Source organism: Mus caroli, unplaced genomic scaffold, assembly GCF_978045245.1.
Source record: "Mus caroli unplaced genomic scaffold, Mus_caroli_1 scaffold_11, whole genome shotgun sequence".
NCBI lineage: Eukaryota > Metazoa > Chordata > Mammalia > Rodentia > Muridae > Mus > Mus caroli.
Genome location: NW_028227266.1, coordinates 105,728,301 through 105,745,952, shown reverse-complemented (window position 1 = coordinate 105,745,952; position 17,652 = coordinate 105,728,301). Strand labels below are relative to the sequence as shown.

At 52.2% G+C, this 17,652-nt stretch overlaps 4 protein-coding genes across 9 annotated transcripts in view; 3 read left to right on the top strand and 1 right to left on the bottom strand.

Annotated features, from left to right (window-relative positions):
- The window catches only part of Dock3 (dedicator of cytokinesis 3), a 296,390-nt gene extending 293,321 nt beyond the window's left edge, over positions 1-3,069 (top strand). For all 3 annotated transcript variants that reach the window (XM_021171370.3, XM_085827985.1, XM_085827986.1), the window contains 2 exons: positions 78-160; positions 1,043-3,069. In XM_021171370.3, coding sequence (XP_021027029.1) covers positions 78-160; positions 1,043-1,552 — 593 coding nt within the window. In that variant the 3' untranslated portion in view covers positions 1,553-3,069. The remainder of the gene's footprint in view (positions 1-77; positions 161-1,042) is intronic.
- A 1,899-nt stretch (positions 3,070-4,968) lies between these two features.
- On the top strand, positions 4,969-8,132 carry Manf (mesencephalic astrocyte derived neurotrophic factor). Its single transcript, XM_021172095.3, has 4 exons — positions 4,969-5,127; positions 5,747-5,874; positions 6,625-6,766; positions 7,691-8,132. Exons 1-4 carry the CDS (start codon positions 5,043-5,045, stop codon positions 7,873-7,875), a joined length of 540 nt encoding a protein of 179 aa, XP_021027754.1. The 5' UTR covers positions 4,969-5,042; the 3' UTR covers positions 7,876-8,132.
- Positions 8,133-9,919: 1,787 nt separating this feature from the next.
- Rbm15b (RNA binding motif protein 15B) lies at positions 9,920-15,982 on the top strand. 2 transcript variants are annotated; one of them, XM_085827987.1, is made up of 2 exons: positions 9,920-13,183; positions 13,526-15,982. In XM_085827987.1, the coding sequence occupies exon 1, from the start codon at positions 9,927-9,929 to the stop codon at positions 12,588-12,590; it is 2,664 nt and encodes an 887-aa protein (XP_085684113.1). In that variant the 5' UTR covers positions 9,920-9,926; the 3' UTR covers positions 12,591-13,183; positions 13,526-15,982. The 2 variants fall into 2 exon arrangements, with proteins under 2 accessions (XP_085684113.1, XP_085684114.1); XM_085827988.1 differs by having other exon boundaries at positions 9,920-13,676; positions 14,445-15,982.
- Dcaf1 (DDB1 and CUL4 associated factor 1) overlaps positions 15,915-17,652 on the bottom strand; it is a 66,393-nt gene continuing 64,655 nt past the window's right edge. For 2 of the 3 annotated variants that reach the window (XM_021173030.2, XM_021173033.3), the window contains exon 24: positions 15,915-16,902. In XM_021173030.2, coding sequence (XP_021028689.1) covers positions 16,844-16,902 — 59 coding nt within the window. In that variant the 3' untranslated portion in view covers positions 15,915-16,843. The remainder of the gene's footprint in view (positions 16,903-17,652) is intronic. The other variant, XM_021173031.2, reaches the window with a different exon arrangement.

Sequence of the window (17,652 nt, the reverse complement as noted above, 5' to 3'; positions counted from 1 at the left end):
AGTGCCCAGCAAGGTGATGCTGCTGTGCAGCTTGTGCAAGGGTCCCTGGCTGAGCTCTGGTTCTATTCCCTTTACAGGTCATTACTCCCTACACTTCGACGCCTTCCACCACCCTCTGGGTGATACCCCCCCGGCCCTCCCTGCCCGGACACTGCGCAAGGTAATGTACTGAAGCAACTGTCCCACCGCCTCATCTGCTGTAGAGTCACCCCTGGGGCCTACAAGAGGAACCTGAACCCTCCCCTGCTCCTCTGTCCTGAGAGCCTAAGCTGGCAGAAGCTGGGGTTGGCCAGAGCCACACTAGAGCTGCGGGTGACCCGTGCATCCTGCAACAAATGCAATGAGGACAGGGAGACCAGAGGGTCTGTGAACAACCCATGGCAACAGAGTATGTGTGTAATGAGCACCGAGAAACTTCGGGGCTCTCTGCCAATACCACAGGCTCTCAACACACTGTAGTCCAGTAGTTAAATAAATGTCCCTGTGATGGGTTATAGAGTTTATAATACTAGTGTCAAGTGAAAATGAGAAATATCAGGCGCTAGAGTTTTATAAAAATTTCAAGAAGTAAAATTTAAATCCTGTTAGCTTAATTTTTCTGAAAATGGGAAAAGATTGAGTCTGTGACCAATTTTAGCATCAGAATAGCATTCATTTGATGTATGGCACACCAAGGTTCCTTCTTTAGCATCAGAATAGCATTCATTTGATGTATGGCACACCAAGGTTCCTTCTGCCTGATGGCCCAGCCCTTCTGTGAGTAACTCAGACCACACCCAACCTGGGACTTCGACCCAGTTGCATCAGTGCCCATCAGCCAGGGCAGGGGCATTTATTGGCTCTCAGACATCATAGTGATGCTGGAGCTCTGCTAGCTTGCTTTTGTGGGGGAGATACCTAAGGGGTCATTGCTGAAGAAACAGACATGAAGCTGATGAGACTTTAAAATTCATTGATAAGCTGACTCTTGGTCTCCCACATGGCAGGCCAGTCCACCTGTCTAGAGAGGGGTTCTAACTTACCCACCCTTTCCTTCGCACAGTCTCCTCTCCACCCCATCCCAGCCTCCCCTACAAGCCCCCAATCGGGCCTGGATGGCAGCAACTCCACGCTGTCTGGCAGCGCCAGTAGCGGTGTATCCTCCTTAAGTGAGAGTAACTTTGGGCATTCCTCAGAGGCCCCACCTCGAACAGACACCATGGACTCCATGCCAAGCCAGGCCTGGAATGGCGACGAAGACCTTGAGCCGCCCTACCTCCCTGTCCACTACAGCCTCTCTGAGTCTGCTGTCCTTGATGCCATCAAGTCCCAGCCATGCAGGAGCCACTCAGCCCCAGGGTGTGTCCTCCCTCAGGACCCCATGGACCCACCTGCGCTGCCACCCAAGCCCTATCACCCCCGCCTGCCAGCCCTAGAGCATGATGAGGGTGTGCTACTGCGGGAGGAGGCTGAGAGGCCAAGGGGCCTGCACCGCAAGGCCTCCCTGCCTCCTGGAAGTGTCAAGGAGGAGCAGGCCCGCCTGGCCTGGGAGCACGGCCGAGGGGAACAGTGAGGAGCAGAGAGGCAGCTGCACCACCACCGTCCATGAGCAGCTTGCCCAGGCACTCCAGGTCTGAGAAGCAAGTCCCTCCCAGGGAGCTAGAGGCTTGGCACTCAGGAGAAAACCACCAGAGTCTCTGTTCTACTGCCGTGAACTCATGTTTCGCCATGTTCAGAGGCCACAGCAGCATGACGGGTTGTGGCTTCTTTCATTTTTCTTTTCGTTTCCATTTTTTCTGGGTTTTTCTTTATGCAGTAGTTGCTTTCTTCCTCCTGCAGTTCCAGACCACATGGAGCTATATGGAAATATTGCACAGACATAATTGCTTTGCAGCATTGCAGAGTCCAGGAGTAGGAGCCCAGGCCCTTCCTCCAGGGTAGAGATTTGAAGAATGGAAATTGCACTAGGGGCCTCTTCCTTTGCTGTATGGACAGAAGCATTCTTGATTGCATTCAGGGATTGCAAGGACCACATGGACTACATGTCACAAGTGGACAGAGGGGCCACAAGCCGTTTTGCACAAATGCTTGCCCACCTGCCCACTCTTCCTCCTAGGAGTGTGCAAGAGAGGGGCTGGTCAGGCACATGGTGACCTAACTGCATGCCCAGGGCATACTGCCAGGCTTCCATGGGCCGGGCTGGTCTCTTAGCCCACTTGGACGTTATTCATCACTTTTATTTTGGACCTTTCACTCCTTTCCGCTCAAAACACCTCATGATCTGCAGAAGCCTCCGTGGCTCGAAATGGACTTGAAATGGATTATCTCTCGTCCTGGGGCTTGACTGAAATGAAGCTAGAAGGGCTTTCACTTCTGCAGTGAGTTAGGCCCCTTCCTTGGATTAGAAAGAGCTGGTGTGAGAGTGAGGCTGGAGTGTGGCAGGAGCCAGAGAACCTTTTGCTTTCCCAGGTGGCCCCCAAATGCCTGCCGCTTAGAGCCTGAATCAGGGATTTTCAGCACTACCTCTGAGCCTTGGGGTTGGCTGCCCAGCCTGGCTTCCAGGCCCTGAGGATGTGTGGTCAGGTTCAGCAAGCTCCTGGGTTTAAAAATATATAAATAAATAAATGGTGGGAGGAAACTTCTCCTTTTGGAGGCAGAGAGCCACACAGGTAAAACTGTTATCTTCCAAGCAGCCAAGTACTGAGCCCTCCACTCCAAACCCATAGGGACCGCCCACCACTCAGGGTTCAGGACAGGCAGAAGGGCAGTTTTTCAAACCTCCCCAGTCTGTTAGGCAGGGCACAGTGGTGACTTTATAGGGAATTCTTTCATGTCAGGGCACTGACATTACTCTTGGTATTATGGTGGGGGTATGGTAATATTTCACCAGGGTGCTTCTAAGTTACTTTTTAAAATGACTTGTCTTGAGGCAATTGTTTTCCTTTTATTTGCTTACATTCCCATCAGTGATGGCCATAAAACTGCCTTCTCCTTGATGAGAAGGTATGTTGCTCCCGTTTTCTTAACTTGTTGGCCTTCTGGCCTGCTATGGCCAAGTTCTGGCCCCAGCTGCTTATCCCTTCTCCACAATTCTTTCCAAACAGAAAAACCCACAGTGTTTTTCTCTTAGAAACAAGTTTAATAGAACTGCCAGCAAATAACCTATAGAAAAAGAAAGAAGGCCCATTTCCGTTCACAGTATGTTGGGGCCCAGGTACCAACAGTGTAGGGCTTTCTGATAGCCTCAGGATCACTCAGGCAGAGTGGAGACTGTTGAGGGTGTAGGTAGGCCAATCCAATAGCCCCAGCTCCAAGGACACACACACCTGTTCCTGAGCCCAGACTCACTGGTAAGCTTGTTTCTGGACCGTCTGGGTTCACAGGTATGAGGGTCAAAGTCTAGCTTGCAATGTGATTCTTAGGTAGGGCAGCTTTAGGTTTGTTTCCAGGCACGTCTGAACCTCAGTCCACGGAGGCAGCCAGTCATCACATGCAGACATCTCCCTTCTCCACTTGATGGCACAGGAGGTAGGGAGGGGAATGTAGGGTTAAGTTCCTTGACCTTGCTTTATGCAAAGTGAAATATATTTGTGTTACTTCTCTCCATTTTCCCTAACTGGATGAAATGGACCTATTCTGAATACTTTTTATTGAAAAACCAGCCAGTGTGAGGGAAATGGGAGGTCAGAGATCAGAATCCTTTGAAAAGATTGTGAAATACTGATTTTCATTCTTTAAAGCGTATTTGTAAATACCTATTTGAATGCTGTGTATTTGTACAGGAATTTGAGCAAAAAAATGTATAGAGTGTGTCTAATTGGTAATAAGCCCTATAAATGTGTTTTTAACCTCTGGCATTCTGTGCTTATTTAAAACAAGAAAACTTCTAACCATTTCTTTTGTGTATTCATGTCTAAAGAAAAACTGACTTAAAATGATCTTACCTGTACCAGAAAGTTAAAGAAAAAAATTTGTGCCAGTGTCCCAAGAGGCATTTTACTGTATATATTGTGGTAGCATGTTATAAATCCAACAAAAAATGTGACTTTTAGATGTAAATATATGGCAACTGACTCCCCCCCACCCCCATCCCTTGACTGCTGTGATGTGAATTAAAGATAAATACCTGATATTGATCCACTGATTTCACTGAATGGGAGCATAAATGCCCCTCTCAAACCCTTGTCGCCGGGCTCCAAGCCCTTTTAGCTCCAGATACTTTTCTGCACTTAGTCGGCCGCTCTCCATATTCCGCCTTCCTGGGCGAGTGGCCAAAGCCCTTGCACTTAGCATTAGGGCAGTCCAGGCGGTAATGTCTCCAGTTCCCATCCTCGTGTCTCCAAGAGTGGAGAACAAAACCTCCCAAGATCCCATGGCCTCCATTTGGAAGCTAGACCAACGCCTCTGCTCACAGCCTTGCCGCGAGGTCCTCAGAGGCCCAGGACGGGAGCCAACTAGGGAGACCTAGAGCCTTTCGTTTAAGAGGTTCTGCCGTCCGACCCAGGATAAAGCGGGGTCTGAGCAGCCAGCGAATCAAAGTGGACGCTCCCCATGATTGGCTCGCCAATCCACGTGGTAGTTCAAAACAAGGAACCGCTTCTGATCCTTCCTCCAGCCGCCCATCCTACTGGCTATAGGGTGGCGCCAGAAACGCTGCTCTACGAGTCCGGGCGTCGGGAGGAGTGGGTGTGGAGCCAAGACCCGGTATTCGGGTCGAGTCAATAGATTGAGAGGGTTCCGGGTAAGCAGCCAAAGCAGCTGCCCTTACCCAACATGGCGGCCCGTGCACCTTCTCCCCCGCACCCCTATGGACCGCCCAGGCTCAATCAGCAACCGACAACTGTCTAGGTCCCAGACAGCAGCAGCCAATGAGGGAGGGTAGCGTGGAGCCGCCGGTCTGGGCTCCTGGGCACGTGGACCAATGAGAATGCAGCATATGGGTGGGCGCGGGGACCACACACCAATGGGAAGCTCAGGTTTCTGTTCCAGCCCACTAGGCGGAGCACCGCGCCGGGTGCGGTTCATTCGCGCGGCGGCGGCGGCGGTGGAGACGGCTGAGGAGGATGTGGGCTACGCGCGGGCTGGCGGTAGCGCTGGCCCTGAGCGTGCTGCCTGACAGCCGGGCGCTGCGGCCAGGCGACTGTGAAGGTGCGGGGGACCGGATGGGGGCGGCCTGGCGGCGCTAAACCCAAGGAAAGCGAGAGGGTGGGAGCGACGGCCCGTCCCGGGGCTCCGCTGGAGAAAGGGCCTCACTTATTTCCCGGGCCTAGAGACGTTGACCCATTTAAGGGAACGCGTCGGTTCAGTCGCCTTGATAACTTGGCCGGAAGCCCACATCCCGGGAGTTTTTGTCTTTTCCCATCACTTTAGAGATTACAGGAAGGCATCCTGTGGGCCGCAACCGTCTCGGTGGCAATACTAAGCTGCACTTGGGGGTTCGATGTATTTGGAATAAGGAGCATTTTGATCATTTGCTTCAGCCTTCAATCTGTCCCTTATGAGGTCACAGTGAGTTCCCTCAAGGACACGTGTCCACTCTCGGCTTAAACTTGAAAAGAGCAGAGAGGGTTGTGTGTGGGTCACTTGGGTAATGTTCATTCCCAGCATGCACTGGGTACAAGGACCCCAGCAACCTAAGGGTTCTGTGCACTTCTGAGTACCCGAATAAAAAAAAAAACTTAATCCCTTCTAGCAAAACTGCTGACAGAGTTTTTTCCAGGGGAAATGGAGACTAATAATTACTTACCATCACCTCCCTCTTTTCCAGTTTGTATTTCTTATCTGGGAAGATTTTACCAGGACCTCAAAGACAGAGATGTCACATTTTCACCAGCCACTATTGAAGAAGAACTTATAAAGTTTTGCCGTGAAGCAAGAGGCAAAGAGAATCGGTTGGTAAGTAGCTGGTGACCAGGCTCGTGGGCACTGTCCACTTCGTGATGGGACTTGTGTATATACTAATGTGAGGTTTAAGTGTTTTTATCCTCTATTTATTAAACATCTGCTATAAGCTGAATATTGGTAAGACCAGGAGAGAAAATGACAGGCAGCTGCAAGGCAGTGATGCCAGATGCCATGAAGGAAATAAGCTGGGAGAGTTGGCGGGTGGGGGCTGTGAGAGAAAGTAGTCCTGGGTATCTACCTCCGAGGACAGGGAGTCAGGGAGGAGGAGTGAGCACACTCCGGCGATGGGAGTGCCCAAAGGCCAGGAAGAATTTGGTGTGATTGGAACCAGAAGTAGTTGGCTAGGTGCCCCGAGATGGCCAGGGCCAAGTCAAGGTCAAGGACCCTGGTGGAGCATCAGCCTCTGTTGTAGCTTTAATTTCCATGGTAGTCTCTCATCGGAACTCTAACGCTGCAGCTGAGCATCTATCAAGTGCCTCGGGCCTGGGACAGCTAGATCTGGGCAGGCTAACAAACGGAAGCCTTGGCAAAGAGAGGTCTTCAAGGCAGTTGTCTGGAGCTGGAGAGTTGGTTATGAATGTGTGCTGCTCTTGTGGAGGATCTGAGTTCCGTTCCCAGCATCCGCAGCACCCTGCACTGCAGCTCCAGGAACCTGATGCCTTCTGGCCTCTGACACGTGCTCTCCTGCGTGCAGATGTTTTTCAAGGCTTTCATTTGGTTCTGTTTTGTTTTTTGCTGCAGTGCTACTACATTGGAGCCACAGATGACGCTGCCACCAAGATCATCAATGAAGTGTCGAAGCCCCTGGCCCACCATATCCCTGTGGAAAAGATCTGTGAGAAGCTGAAGAAGAAAGACAGCCAGATCTGTGAGCTAAAATATGGTGAGTGTGACTGGGACCGTGTGCCTTCTGCCATCTCTGCATACCCTTTCTGGGCTTAACTTTCTAGCCAGAGGAGTCATCAAAAGCGGGTTTGTAGCATAAAGGATGGTTCTCTGTGCTGCAGGGAACAGCCTTCCGCATCGAGCATAGGTGGAGGTCAGAGGGTGACTTAGCATACTTTGAAGGATGAGGATTGACCCAGAGGCCATCTGATAGAGCAGTACAGATAGAGATTATAGATAGTGGTGGAGTACATAGGAGGTCAAGTTGGACAGAGCCTTAGGGGGAAATTTGGCTTTTAGTCTAAGTAAACTTGGGAGCTTCAGAAGTTTTTGAGCAGAGAAGTGATGTGGTGGGAACTTGAGTTCAACAGTCATGGCTCTAAACCCCAGGCGTGACAGTTACAGCATCACCATGGCAGAGCCCATCTGGTTGCACAGAATCCTAGTCTCAAGAAGAGCCAGGCCTCTCCTATAAAGTTTAAACAGTGCCAGTGTTTACTGCACTAATGTTCGGGAATCTTGTACTTGTGTGAATTTGATTTGGTATCCTGGTTGGTTCTGGTGTTGGTTTGTTTGGGTCACGTGGGTCTGACTCTGGTGCCTCTTGGGGAGGCTGGGGGTGTGTCTGCTCTGCCCAGCCTGGAGCTGTCCTTTGTGCTGGCATGTAGGAAGTCCTTGGGGAACTGGAGCTATGTTCCTCCTCAGAACCACGTGGGCTGTCTGCACTGTGTGTCCTATGGTGGCTACTGACAGCCTGAGGTGGCCTTCCTGGTGAAGACTGTCATTTCAATCTTGGGCACAGTATGCATTTGTCTCCCCGGCCGCACGTAGGGCTGGACATCCTAAGGATGGTTTGACGTGCAGCACAGTTGGGCCTGCAGCCTCTCCTGCCCAGCCATTTACTCTCCTGCTCTCCCTGCAGACAAGCAGATTGACCTGAGCACAGTGGACCTGAAGAAGCTCCGGGTGAAAGAGCTGAAGAAGATCCTGGACGACTGGGGGGAGATGTGCAAAGGCTGTGCAGAAAAGTCTGACTATATCCGGAAGATAAATGAACTGATGCCTAAATACGCCCCCAAGGCAGCCAGCGCACGAACTGATCTGTAGTCTGCCCAATTCCTGCTGCACCTGAAGGGGAAAAAGCAGTTTATCTGTCTCTTCCCCAAACAACCATTTTGTAATTTATTTTTTAAGCGGGCTCCTGACAATGAGATGTGAACCTGGAGCTTTCCTAGTGATGCTGGCTCTGCAGTTCCCTCTTGCCCATCCCCGAGTGGGGACAATTTACTTCCTTCTTTGATGGTTTACTCTAGGACTTCAAAGTTTGTCTGGGGTTTTTTTATTAAAAAGAAATTGTCTTTGGAGAGTTGAGCTGGCACAGTATTCTGTCCTATAGATTACTGGTTTATCTTTCCAGTCTGAAAAGATCCCTCAGCCTGCCAGTGCTGAGGGCATGAAACTCCCATAACAGGACTTAAGAGCTTGGGCAGTTAATGTCTTGTGGGTTTGGGCTTCTGGGTGTCTGGTACTTCAGCCTGGTAAGGTTAGACTTGACCCCTGACCCCCACCCCCATCCAATCCAGTAGCAGGGGCTGAAGATGGGCCAGTTCCTGAGCTGATGTTAAGTCTAAAGGACATTTACATTTGGCTCAGCCTATGCAAAACAAGGAGAACTTTGTGCACTGAGTGCAGGTGGTCAGACCCATAGCATATCTTTACCCCGCCTGGTACGTACGTTATTCATTCATCGGGGTTCCAGTCTAGCATCAGAACAAGGACCCTTGCTTACCTAGGTTTTTGGCAAGGTTGGCAGGAATCGGTTTACAAAGAAGCAGTGTGAGCTGGTTGCAGTGGAAGGCCTGAAGGAGTTGTGTGCACTGTGGTTTTCAGTCGCTCCCTTTGCTGGCACTTGTGAACTGTGCCTCAGTGGGGAAACTGCTCCTGCTGCCTCCAGAGATAATGAGAAAGGAGCAACTGCTAAGAAGTTATGTTTTCCAAAAGGCTCGTCCTAGCTCTCTTCTTGTGTGGTCCCCAAGTTCACTTTGCATCCGCAGGGCTTACATGAAGCCCTCTGCCGTTTCTTCCAAGTTCCTCCTGCACTTTCTCCTCCTGCTGGTTGCTTTCTGCTTATGGGAGGAGGGAAGAGCTGGGTGCGTTCTTCAACATCCTACAGATGCATCAATGATCCAGCAACCGTCTGTGGAGAGCCTAGGGGCCTTTGAGTACTCTTGCCGGTACTTCACCTCATCTCCTGGACGTGGCCAGGATACTGGCCAGCAATCTGTCAACTTGGCAAGAAGTGATAATGGCATTACCTGCTCTTTTACCCTTGGCTCCGCAACCCCACCTTCCCAGCCTCCTGTCCGCCCAGACACCTACAGCAGAAATTTGGACCCAGTGGCACCAAGATGCCTGTCTGTAGGTTGCAAACGCATTCTAGTTGCTGTACCTGGACCCGGGGAGGTCTCACCTGTGTCTATCAGGACAGTGCCTGAAGAATTCGAATGCATAAGATGCTCGGATGTGGGTCCTAGACAGGATGTAGGCATCCTTGTGTCTGTCTTCAAGGGGGCCAACTCTGGTCCTAATCAGAAAACTCCATGGAAGGGAATAGAATTTCTTCAACCTAGTGGCAGGTTGGAGTGGGACGCGCAACCCTTGGCTTCCGGCCAAGCGGCCACACCTGCTCCGGTGGGCGTGGCCCCGAGGCCGAAAAAGGTAGGCAGACCCGGAGTAGCAAGCAAGCCCTGGAGCACAAAGCGAAAGCGCAGCCGCGGCCTGCCGAGCTCCGGAGGGAATCTGCGCGCGGCCCAGGAACCGGGTGCCTGGGCTCCGGCAGCCACGCGGCGGCGCCAAAGCTCGCAGGGCAGGCCGCTTCCTCTGGTTGCCAAGATGTCACGTGGTGCGGGGCCGCGGAGCTCCGTGATAGGCGGCGAGCGAAACTCTCGTCCCGCCCACCTCGGTCACGTGGCGCGACCGGCGCAGCTTGATAACGCAGCGCCCGGCCCCTCGGCGCCGCTCCCGCCCCGCCCCGCCGCCGCCGCCGCGCCGAGTCCTTTTGTCCAAGATGGCGGCGCCGGGGGCGCTGCCTCCTGGGCCGCCGCCGCCGCCGCTCTGAGGGACCCGCGGGCCGCCCGCCCGCCCGCCGAACCGGCGCGATGAAGCGGCAGAGCGAGCGAGACTCCAGCCCGAGCGGGCGTGGCTCGTCATCGTCCGCCAAGCGGCCGCGGGAGCGCGAACGAGAGGCAGAGGCGGGCGGGCGGCGGGCAGCGCACAAGGCCTCCGGCGGCACCAAGCACCCGGTCCCGGCGCGGGCTCGCGACAAGCCCCGCGGCAGCGGCGGAGGCGGCGGGCATCGCGACGGGCGCGCTGCCGGGGATGCGAATCACCGGGCGAGCGGCGGGCGCTCCTCGGGCGCGCCCGGAGGCGGGGGACGCACCGGCAAGGCCTCCGGGGACCCGGGTGCTGGCGGCGCGTCGCCCCGCGCATCTCCACTCCCGCCGCCCCCGCCGCCCCCCGGGGCGGAACCCGCGGGTCCCGGCTCCACCGCGGCTCCGGAGTACAAGACTCTCCTCATCAGCAGCCTGAGCCCCGCGCTGCCGGCCGAGCACTTGGAGGACCGGCTCTTCCACCAGTTCAAGCGGTTCGGGGAGATCAGCCTGCGCCTGTCACACACCCCGGAGCTCGGCCGCGTGGCCTACGTGAACTTCCGGCACCCACAGGACGCGCGGGAGGCTCGCCAGCACGCCTTGGCCCGGCAGCTGCTGCTCTACGATCGCCCGCTCAAGGTGGAGCCGGTGTACCTGCGCGGCGGCGGGAGCAGCCGGCGCAGTAGCAGCAGTAGCGCCGCCGCCTCCACGCCGCCCCCCGGGCCTCCCGCGCCCGCCGACCCCCTGGGCTATCTGCCCCTGCACGGTGGCTACCAGTACAAGCAGCGCTCGCTGTCTCCGGTAGCCGCCCCGCCCCTGCGGGAGCCCCGCGCGCGGCACGCCGCCGCAGCCTTCGCCCTGGATGCCGCTGCCGCGGCGGCCGTGGGACTGTCTCGAGAACGAGCCCTGGACTATTACGGGCTGTACGACGACCGCGGCCGCCCGTACGGCTACCAGGCCGTGTGCGAGGAAGACCTGATGCCGGAGGATGATCAGAGAGCCACTCGGAACCTCTTCATCGGCAACCTGGACCACAGTGTTTCTGAGGTGGAGCTTCGACGGGCCTTCGAGAAGTACGGCATCATCGAGGAGGTGGTCATCAAGAGGCCTGCCCGCGGCCAGGGTGGTGCCTATGCCTTCCTCAAGTTTCAGAACCTGGACATGGCACACAGGGCGAAGGTGGCTATGTCTGGCCGGGTGATTGGCAGAAACCCCATAAAGATAGGCTACGGCAAGGCTAACCCCACCACCCGCCTCTGGGTGGGTGGTCTCGGACCTAACACCTCGCTGGCGGCCCTGGCCAGGGAATTTGATCGCTTCGGGAGCATTCGGACCATCGATCACGTCAAAGGAGACAGCTTTGCCTACATCCAGTACGAGAGCCTGGACGCAGCCCAGGCTGCCTGTGCTAAAATGAGGGGCTTCCCCCTGGGTGGTCCAGATCGCAGGCTCCGAGTGGATTTTGCCAAAGCCGAGGAGACTCGCTATCCCCAGCAGTACCAGCCCTCACCTCTCCCTGTGCACTACGAGCTGCTCACTGACGGATATACCCGGCATCGGAACTTGGATGCTGACCTTAGGGTGCGGGATAGGACCCCTCCACACCTTCTGTATTCAGACCGAGACCGGACCTTTTTGGAAGGGGACTGGACCAGCCTCAGTAAAAGTTCAGACCGCAGAAACAGCCTGGAGGGCTATAGCCGCACAGTTCGCAGCCGGAGTGGTGAGCGCTGGGGGGGTGATGGGGACCGGAGCATAGCTAAGCCCTGGGAAGAGAGACGCAAGCGGAGGAGCCTCTCCAGTGACCGTGGGAGGACAACTCACTCCCCTTACGAGGAACGCAGCAGGACCAAGGGTGGGGGGCAGCAGTCTGAGCGAGGCTCGGATCGCACCCCTGAGCGTAGCCGGAAGGAGAACCACGCCAGTGAAGGGACCAAGGAGTCAGGCAGCAACTCCCTCAGCAACAGCAGACATGGTGCTGAGGAGAGGAGCCACCATCACCACCACCATGAGGCTCCAGACTCTTCCCATGGGAAAAAGACTAGAGAGAGTGAACGCAATCATCGGACCACTGAGGCAGAGCCCAAGACTCTTGAAGAGCCAAAACATGAGACCAAAAAGCTAAAGAGTCTGTCAGAATATGCCCAGACACTGCAGCTGGCTTGGAATGGGCTTCTGGTGTTGAAAAACAGCTGCTTTCCGACATCTATGCACATCCTCGAGGGGGACCAGGGAGTTATCAGTGGCCTCCTCAAAGACCATCCTTCTGGCAGCAAGCTCACCCAGCTCAAGATTGCCCAGCGCCTTCGACTGGATCAGCCCAAGCTGGACGAGGTCACCCGGCGAATCAAGCAGGGGAGCCCTAACGGCTATGCTGTGCTCCTGGCCATCCAGTCAACCCCCAGCGGGCCTGGCGCCGAGGGCATGCCCGTAGTGGAGCCAGGCCTACAGAGGCGGCTTCTCAGGAACCTAGTCTCCTACTTGAAACAGAAGCAGGCTGCAGGGGTGATCAGCTTGCCGGTGGGTGGGTCTAAGGGCAGAGACAACACAGGCATGCTCTATGCCTTCCCGCCCTGCGACTTTTCACAGCAGTACCTCCAGTCAGCGCTGCGGACATTGGGCAAGTTAGAGGAAGAACACATGGTGATAGTTATAGTAAGGGACACCGCCTAGCCCGCACCTGTGCTTTCCAGCTGTGTTTGTGTCACAGAAGCAGTTATTTTAAAAATCTGCTCTTTACCTACCTACCTTCTCCCTTGGTTTGAATTCTCTGCTGGGTTTTTGTGGTTCATTTGGTGGCATCCTGTCTACTGCTAAAACTAAATTCTTAGATTTGGGGGGAATTTTTGTTTTTTTATAAGACGAAACTTATGTTTCCCGTGTATGAGATTCTGTCTGCTGTATTCTGTAATTTTTTATATTTTATTTTATTTTTTTGACTAACTGTATGGAAAATTGTCAGTAAAGCCTTTGTCAGAGGATGAATTTTTAATCCTGCCAGAGTCCTGGTTTAATCAGGTTTTTTCGTAAAGAATAGAAGGCTTCACTCAGAGCATGCCGTATGTCATGTTTTTGTCACCACTACTTCTAAAAGTTGTGCTGTGCTGGTCCTGCGCAGCTCTTTGTGCTATCGGGGCCCTACTCACACTTGTCAATCTTAGCTGCTGGCCAGCAGGCTTACAAGGCATGGTCCCTGTTACACTACCCGAAAGCTGAGCCCGCTCAGAGGAAAGGCCTGGGCCTAAGACCTGTGCCAACAGCTACAGGTAGTTTTGTTGTTTTTCCCTGCCCTAAGTGTGTGCTTTAGTTTGGGCTATGGCTGTTGGACAGAGCACCCAATTATTATAATTAACAGAGCCTGTTTGACGGAGGGTAGTTTTCAGTTGTGTAGTCTTGCATTTGGGGGGAGGAACAGTGCAATATTGATGCAAACGGCCATGGGCATGACGTGCCCAGGCTCCCCCTGGTTCCGTCTTTTAGTCTTACTGTGTAGTTTAGGGTCTTCCCTATCTGCCTGACTGCCAGGGGTCTTGGGGGTAAGATGTTGGCAGGCAGGGTAAGCGGCAGCCAGACTTGCTAACTCTTCAATGTGCTTCCTTCGCTCTCAGGGCTGTGTCAGAGCGGCCTGTGCTGCAGTCAGACTTCAAGCTTTGTGGCAAACAGACCCCCAACTACACTGCTCAGTCTGCAAGGGAGTCAGTGCCAGGAAGATGCCCTTGATGAGTGACATAGTGTTCCGTGTTGTGACCCAGACCTGAGGTAAGGAAATAGAACTCATTTGTGAGAAAGAAGTCACAGTTGTAATGGAATAGAGCCCAAATCCACATCAGCTCTGGTATGAAGGAACCAGACTGACAAGTCCTATGTCTGGGATGGGAAAGTGACCCGAGGGAGCTAGGCCTTTGTAGTCTCAAGTAGAAAGCCAGATCAGGCAACAACGGTTGTCACCACAGATCACAATCAGGCTCAAAATGTGGCAGCTTGGTAGTCCAAGCCAGTCAGGCTGAGGAGAATGGAACCCTAGTTAGAGGTTCTAGCTAGGCCAGTGTTTCGCGTCTGGCCTACCCTGAGCCAGCACCTGTGACCCCTGGGCTCTGAGATGGACCTTGAAAGTTGTATGGAGTTCAGGGACAGAAATGTAAGAGACTGGACAAGAACAGGGAATTTCCACTCACTGGGCTTTGGCTGGTATTCATGAGAAAGTAAAGGCTCTAAAGCAGTGGCTTTCCACCTGTGGGTGACAACCCATTTGGCAAACCTCTACCCTCCAAAATATCTGCATTACAATTTGTAACAGTAGCAAAATGACAGTTATGAAGTAGCAACAAAATAACACTATGGTTGGGGTAAGCACAACATGAGGAAGTGTATTAAAGGGTTGCAGCATTAGGAAGGCTGAGAACCACTTCTCTAAAGCATGAACATGAGTGTTTATCTACCTATGTATGGGGCCACTTTCTCTGGGGCTTGGAGCAAGTCAGTCGACCTGCTATACTAAACTACTTCAGTTCTTTGTCATATCCGCAGAAACCAGAGCTCATCCTGACAGACTGCTGCAGTTTTTCTTTACAGATCCTGAACAGTGAACAGCATCACACAACAGTTGTTGTAGCACAGCTGGGTCCCTGTAACAAAGCAGGTTTCACCCAGGTACCCTTCCCAGGCCTAACCAGGTCACTTTATTAACCCCTTTGGAAAAGGGTACCCTTTGGCTCTGGCGATCTTAGTGAAGTTTTAGTTTCTTAGTGAAGGACCACACCCACTGTAACCTCCTCCCTTGGGCCATCTTACCCACTTCCTTTTAGTCCTTAAGATGTTAACAGGTTCTGTGGCCTCTCAGTCAGCCCTGCTAGCACTAGAGAAGGTGGGTCAGGTGGCCAAGGCCTTGTTTGATCATGACATTGTCTCCAGTGAGAAAGCTGACACCAGGTACCCAGTGCCTGAGATGTTGCATCAAGGCAAAAAACATGAGCAGAGAAAACCCCCTAATTGGTAGGTTTCATAGCCTGTCTTCTTAAGTGACCCGGGTTGTGAACCCTAGGAAGAACATGGAAGGTGGATGTTTTCTTCTAGCCTCATGAGGCACATTCCTAAGGGAGTGTTGTCAAGTCAACCAAAATTGTGCTTTCCTATTATATGTGCTCATCTCTACCTTGGGAGGCCTGTGCTGCTCCCAGGAGCTTCTGGCAGAGCTGCAGCGCAGGGTTTTTACTGTTTTCTCTTCAGCTGCATCCAGGAGCAGCCATCAGCCTTCTTCTACTGGCTGGTGTCAGCTAACTATTTAATGCCATGGCATGAAGCAAATGAGCGGCTGAGCCTTGGCTTGCTTAAAGGACCAGGATGTACTTCTTTGGTACTGGGTCACTTCGGTGTAACAGGTTGTGTTCTTGGTGTAAGAGGCTCTCCCTACCCCTGGAGAGTTTTCACTCTGTTACTTGTTTACTATGTAACCAGTGCACCCTTCTCTCAGCAAAAGGAGAAGTGTTTCTGTGGCTGTGATGCCTATGTAACAAACAGAAGCTACAATTTGGGCAAAATCAGAGAAAAAAATTAACTTTGTATTTATTTTGGGAAGGAGAGAGGCAGGATGAGCAAAGCATGAGCCCCTGATGCTTTGTCAGCTTTAAACCTTGCCAGTTTTTCTCCAAATCCAGCCTGACCAAGCCTCAAAGTACCCCTGAACTGTTAGGACTGAAAAGCTGTCCAAGTTCCCCCTAATCTCAGACAAGGGGTAGCCAGAATGCTCCTTAAAAGTCCCACACATGGGAGTAGAGATGTACCCCCATCTCTTCTGCCCCCTTGTTATCCTCACAAAGCCTTCAGCAACTTCAGGCCAGGCTCAAGTGATGGTGTCCTGGGGGTTTGCTGTGGGAGGCTGTGTTCTCTCACTGTGGAGGTAGGGCTCTGCTTTCCTTACCCGTCCTCTGAGGTCTGGCCAGAACTGAGAGGAGGAAGGGGAAATCCCACTTTAGTAAAAGAAAACAAGGAAAGGCCATAAACAAAGACAGACTTGTAGTTTATTTTGTAATTTTTTTTAAATAAATACACTTTACATTAAAGAAAAAGACCTTTGATTTGTAATTTCCACATTGGGGAGAAAGGGAAAGGGGGGAAAAAAAAGGCTTGAAAAACTGAATCACAAAGAGGAAAGAGAGGGAGTGAATTTATACCCCTAAAGTTCTCTCAACTCCACAAAACCAGGGTCCACACGACTGACTCCCTGGCCACCGAGGCAGGGAGTTAGGCATTCCCAGTGCTCAGGCCATGCCGCCCATTCCCGCTCTGGCACAAAGGAAAACAAATTAACTTGACAGCATATGAGGCAACAAAACAGGTTAAAAATCATATATTATATTTATAATAAAATATTCTTAATCCTTATCAATTTATGAAACCACGATTTTCCTCTTCATTTAAATACGTATGTAAAAATGCCTCTATATGTTCTTTAGACATCATTTTCTTCCAAAGAAAATGAAGTGCGGGGGAGTAGGAAACTGGTGGATAAGTTCAGACCCTCGTTAGAAATGCCTGGTACTTTTTTTTTTCTTTTTAAGTTTTATAAAAAACTATTTCTTGTTCTTTTAAGTAAAGAACATTATACAAAGAAAATATATTGTGAAATACCCAGAGACATGTTTGTTTTTTCCCTTGAGGAAAGCTATGCCCTTCCTAGGAGGAGGGGGACACAAACTAGGGCCTAGTCCCTGTAGCTCTGTGTGTGTGTGTGTGTGTGTGTGTGTGTGGTGTCACTGTTGTTCTTAGAAGGGCCCTCAGATTCCAGGGAGACTTTAAATCATAGTCCTCTGAATGCAGGGCATACAGTTCCTTAACTGACAGCCCTGGGAGGCAGCAAAGGGCAGGTGTTCTGAATTCACTCAGTTTCTCTCGCCTGCCAAGATTCTCTTCCAAGTAGGAATGGCACATCACTCATTCAGAGATAAGATGATGTCATCTTCCAAATCAGAGTTGTCCGAGCTGTCTGCTGAAAGGTAAGAGAAGGGAGAGACGATTATGTGCTAGGATTGTAGGAAACTCCTACATTCAACACACTTATGCCTGAGCAGGGTTAATTACCACTTTCCAGAAAGTAGAAAACACATCAATTAACTCCTTGGAGCTTGACTCCAGAGAATTCGCCTGTTGCTGGCAACAGTGGCCACCCCTGGGATCTCTGGCTCTCTTGCCTTTCAAAAGACCTGAGCTTAGAGGCCCTGCTTCCTGCCTGGGTTGCCTCAGAGGGATCAAGTAAGTGTCCTCAAGCCTCCTCCTGGGGCACTGGGCTACAAAGGGACAGGGCTGAGGGGAACACCAAAGTCCCAGCTCCAAGCCTATTGTGTCCTTATGGCAAGATCATAAGCCTGACCCGAGGAAGCAGTAAAAGAGAGGATGCTGAGTTAGAGCTCCAGGCCAGTGTGGGTTTCAGAAGAAAACCCTGTCTTTAAAACAAAATGTTACTGGGGGACCTGGAGAAGATAGCAGGAGGAACGGAGTCAGCCATTCAAAGTAGCAGATATGAAGGATAACAATTCTTAAAGAGTTCTAACATTCAACACAAAGACAGTACAAATAAAATTACATTCTGGATCAGACCAGATGGGCGTGATGGGTAGATAGTGGGCATGTTCATCTTTTCACTATAGTAGCCTTTGGACATGAATCCCATGGTGGATCTCTTATATGGACACACTAAAATTTATTTTCAAAAGTTAAGGTAGGCTGAATCCCTTCCTCC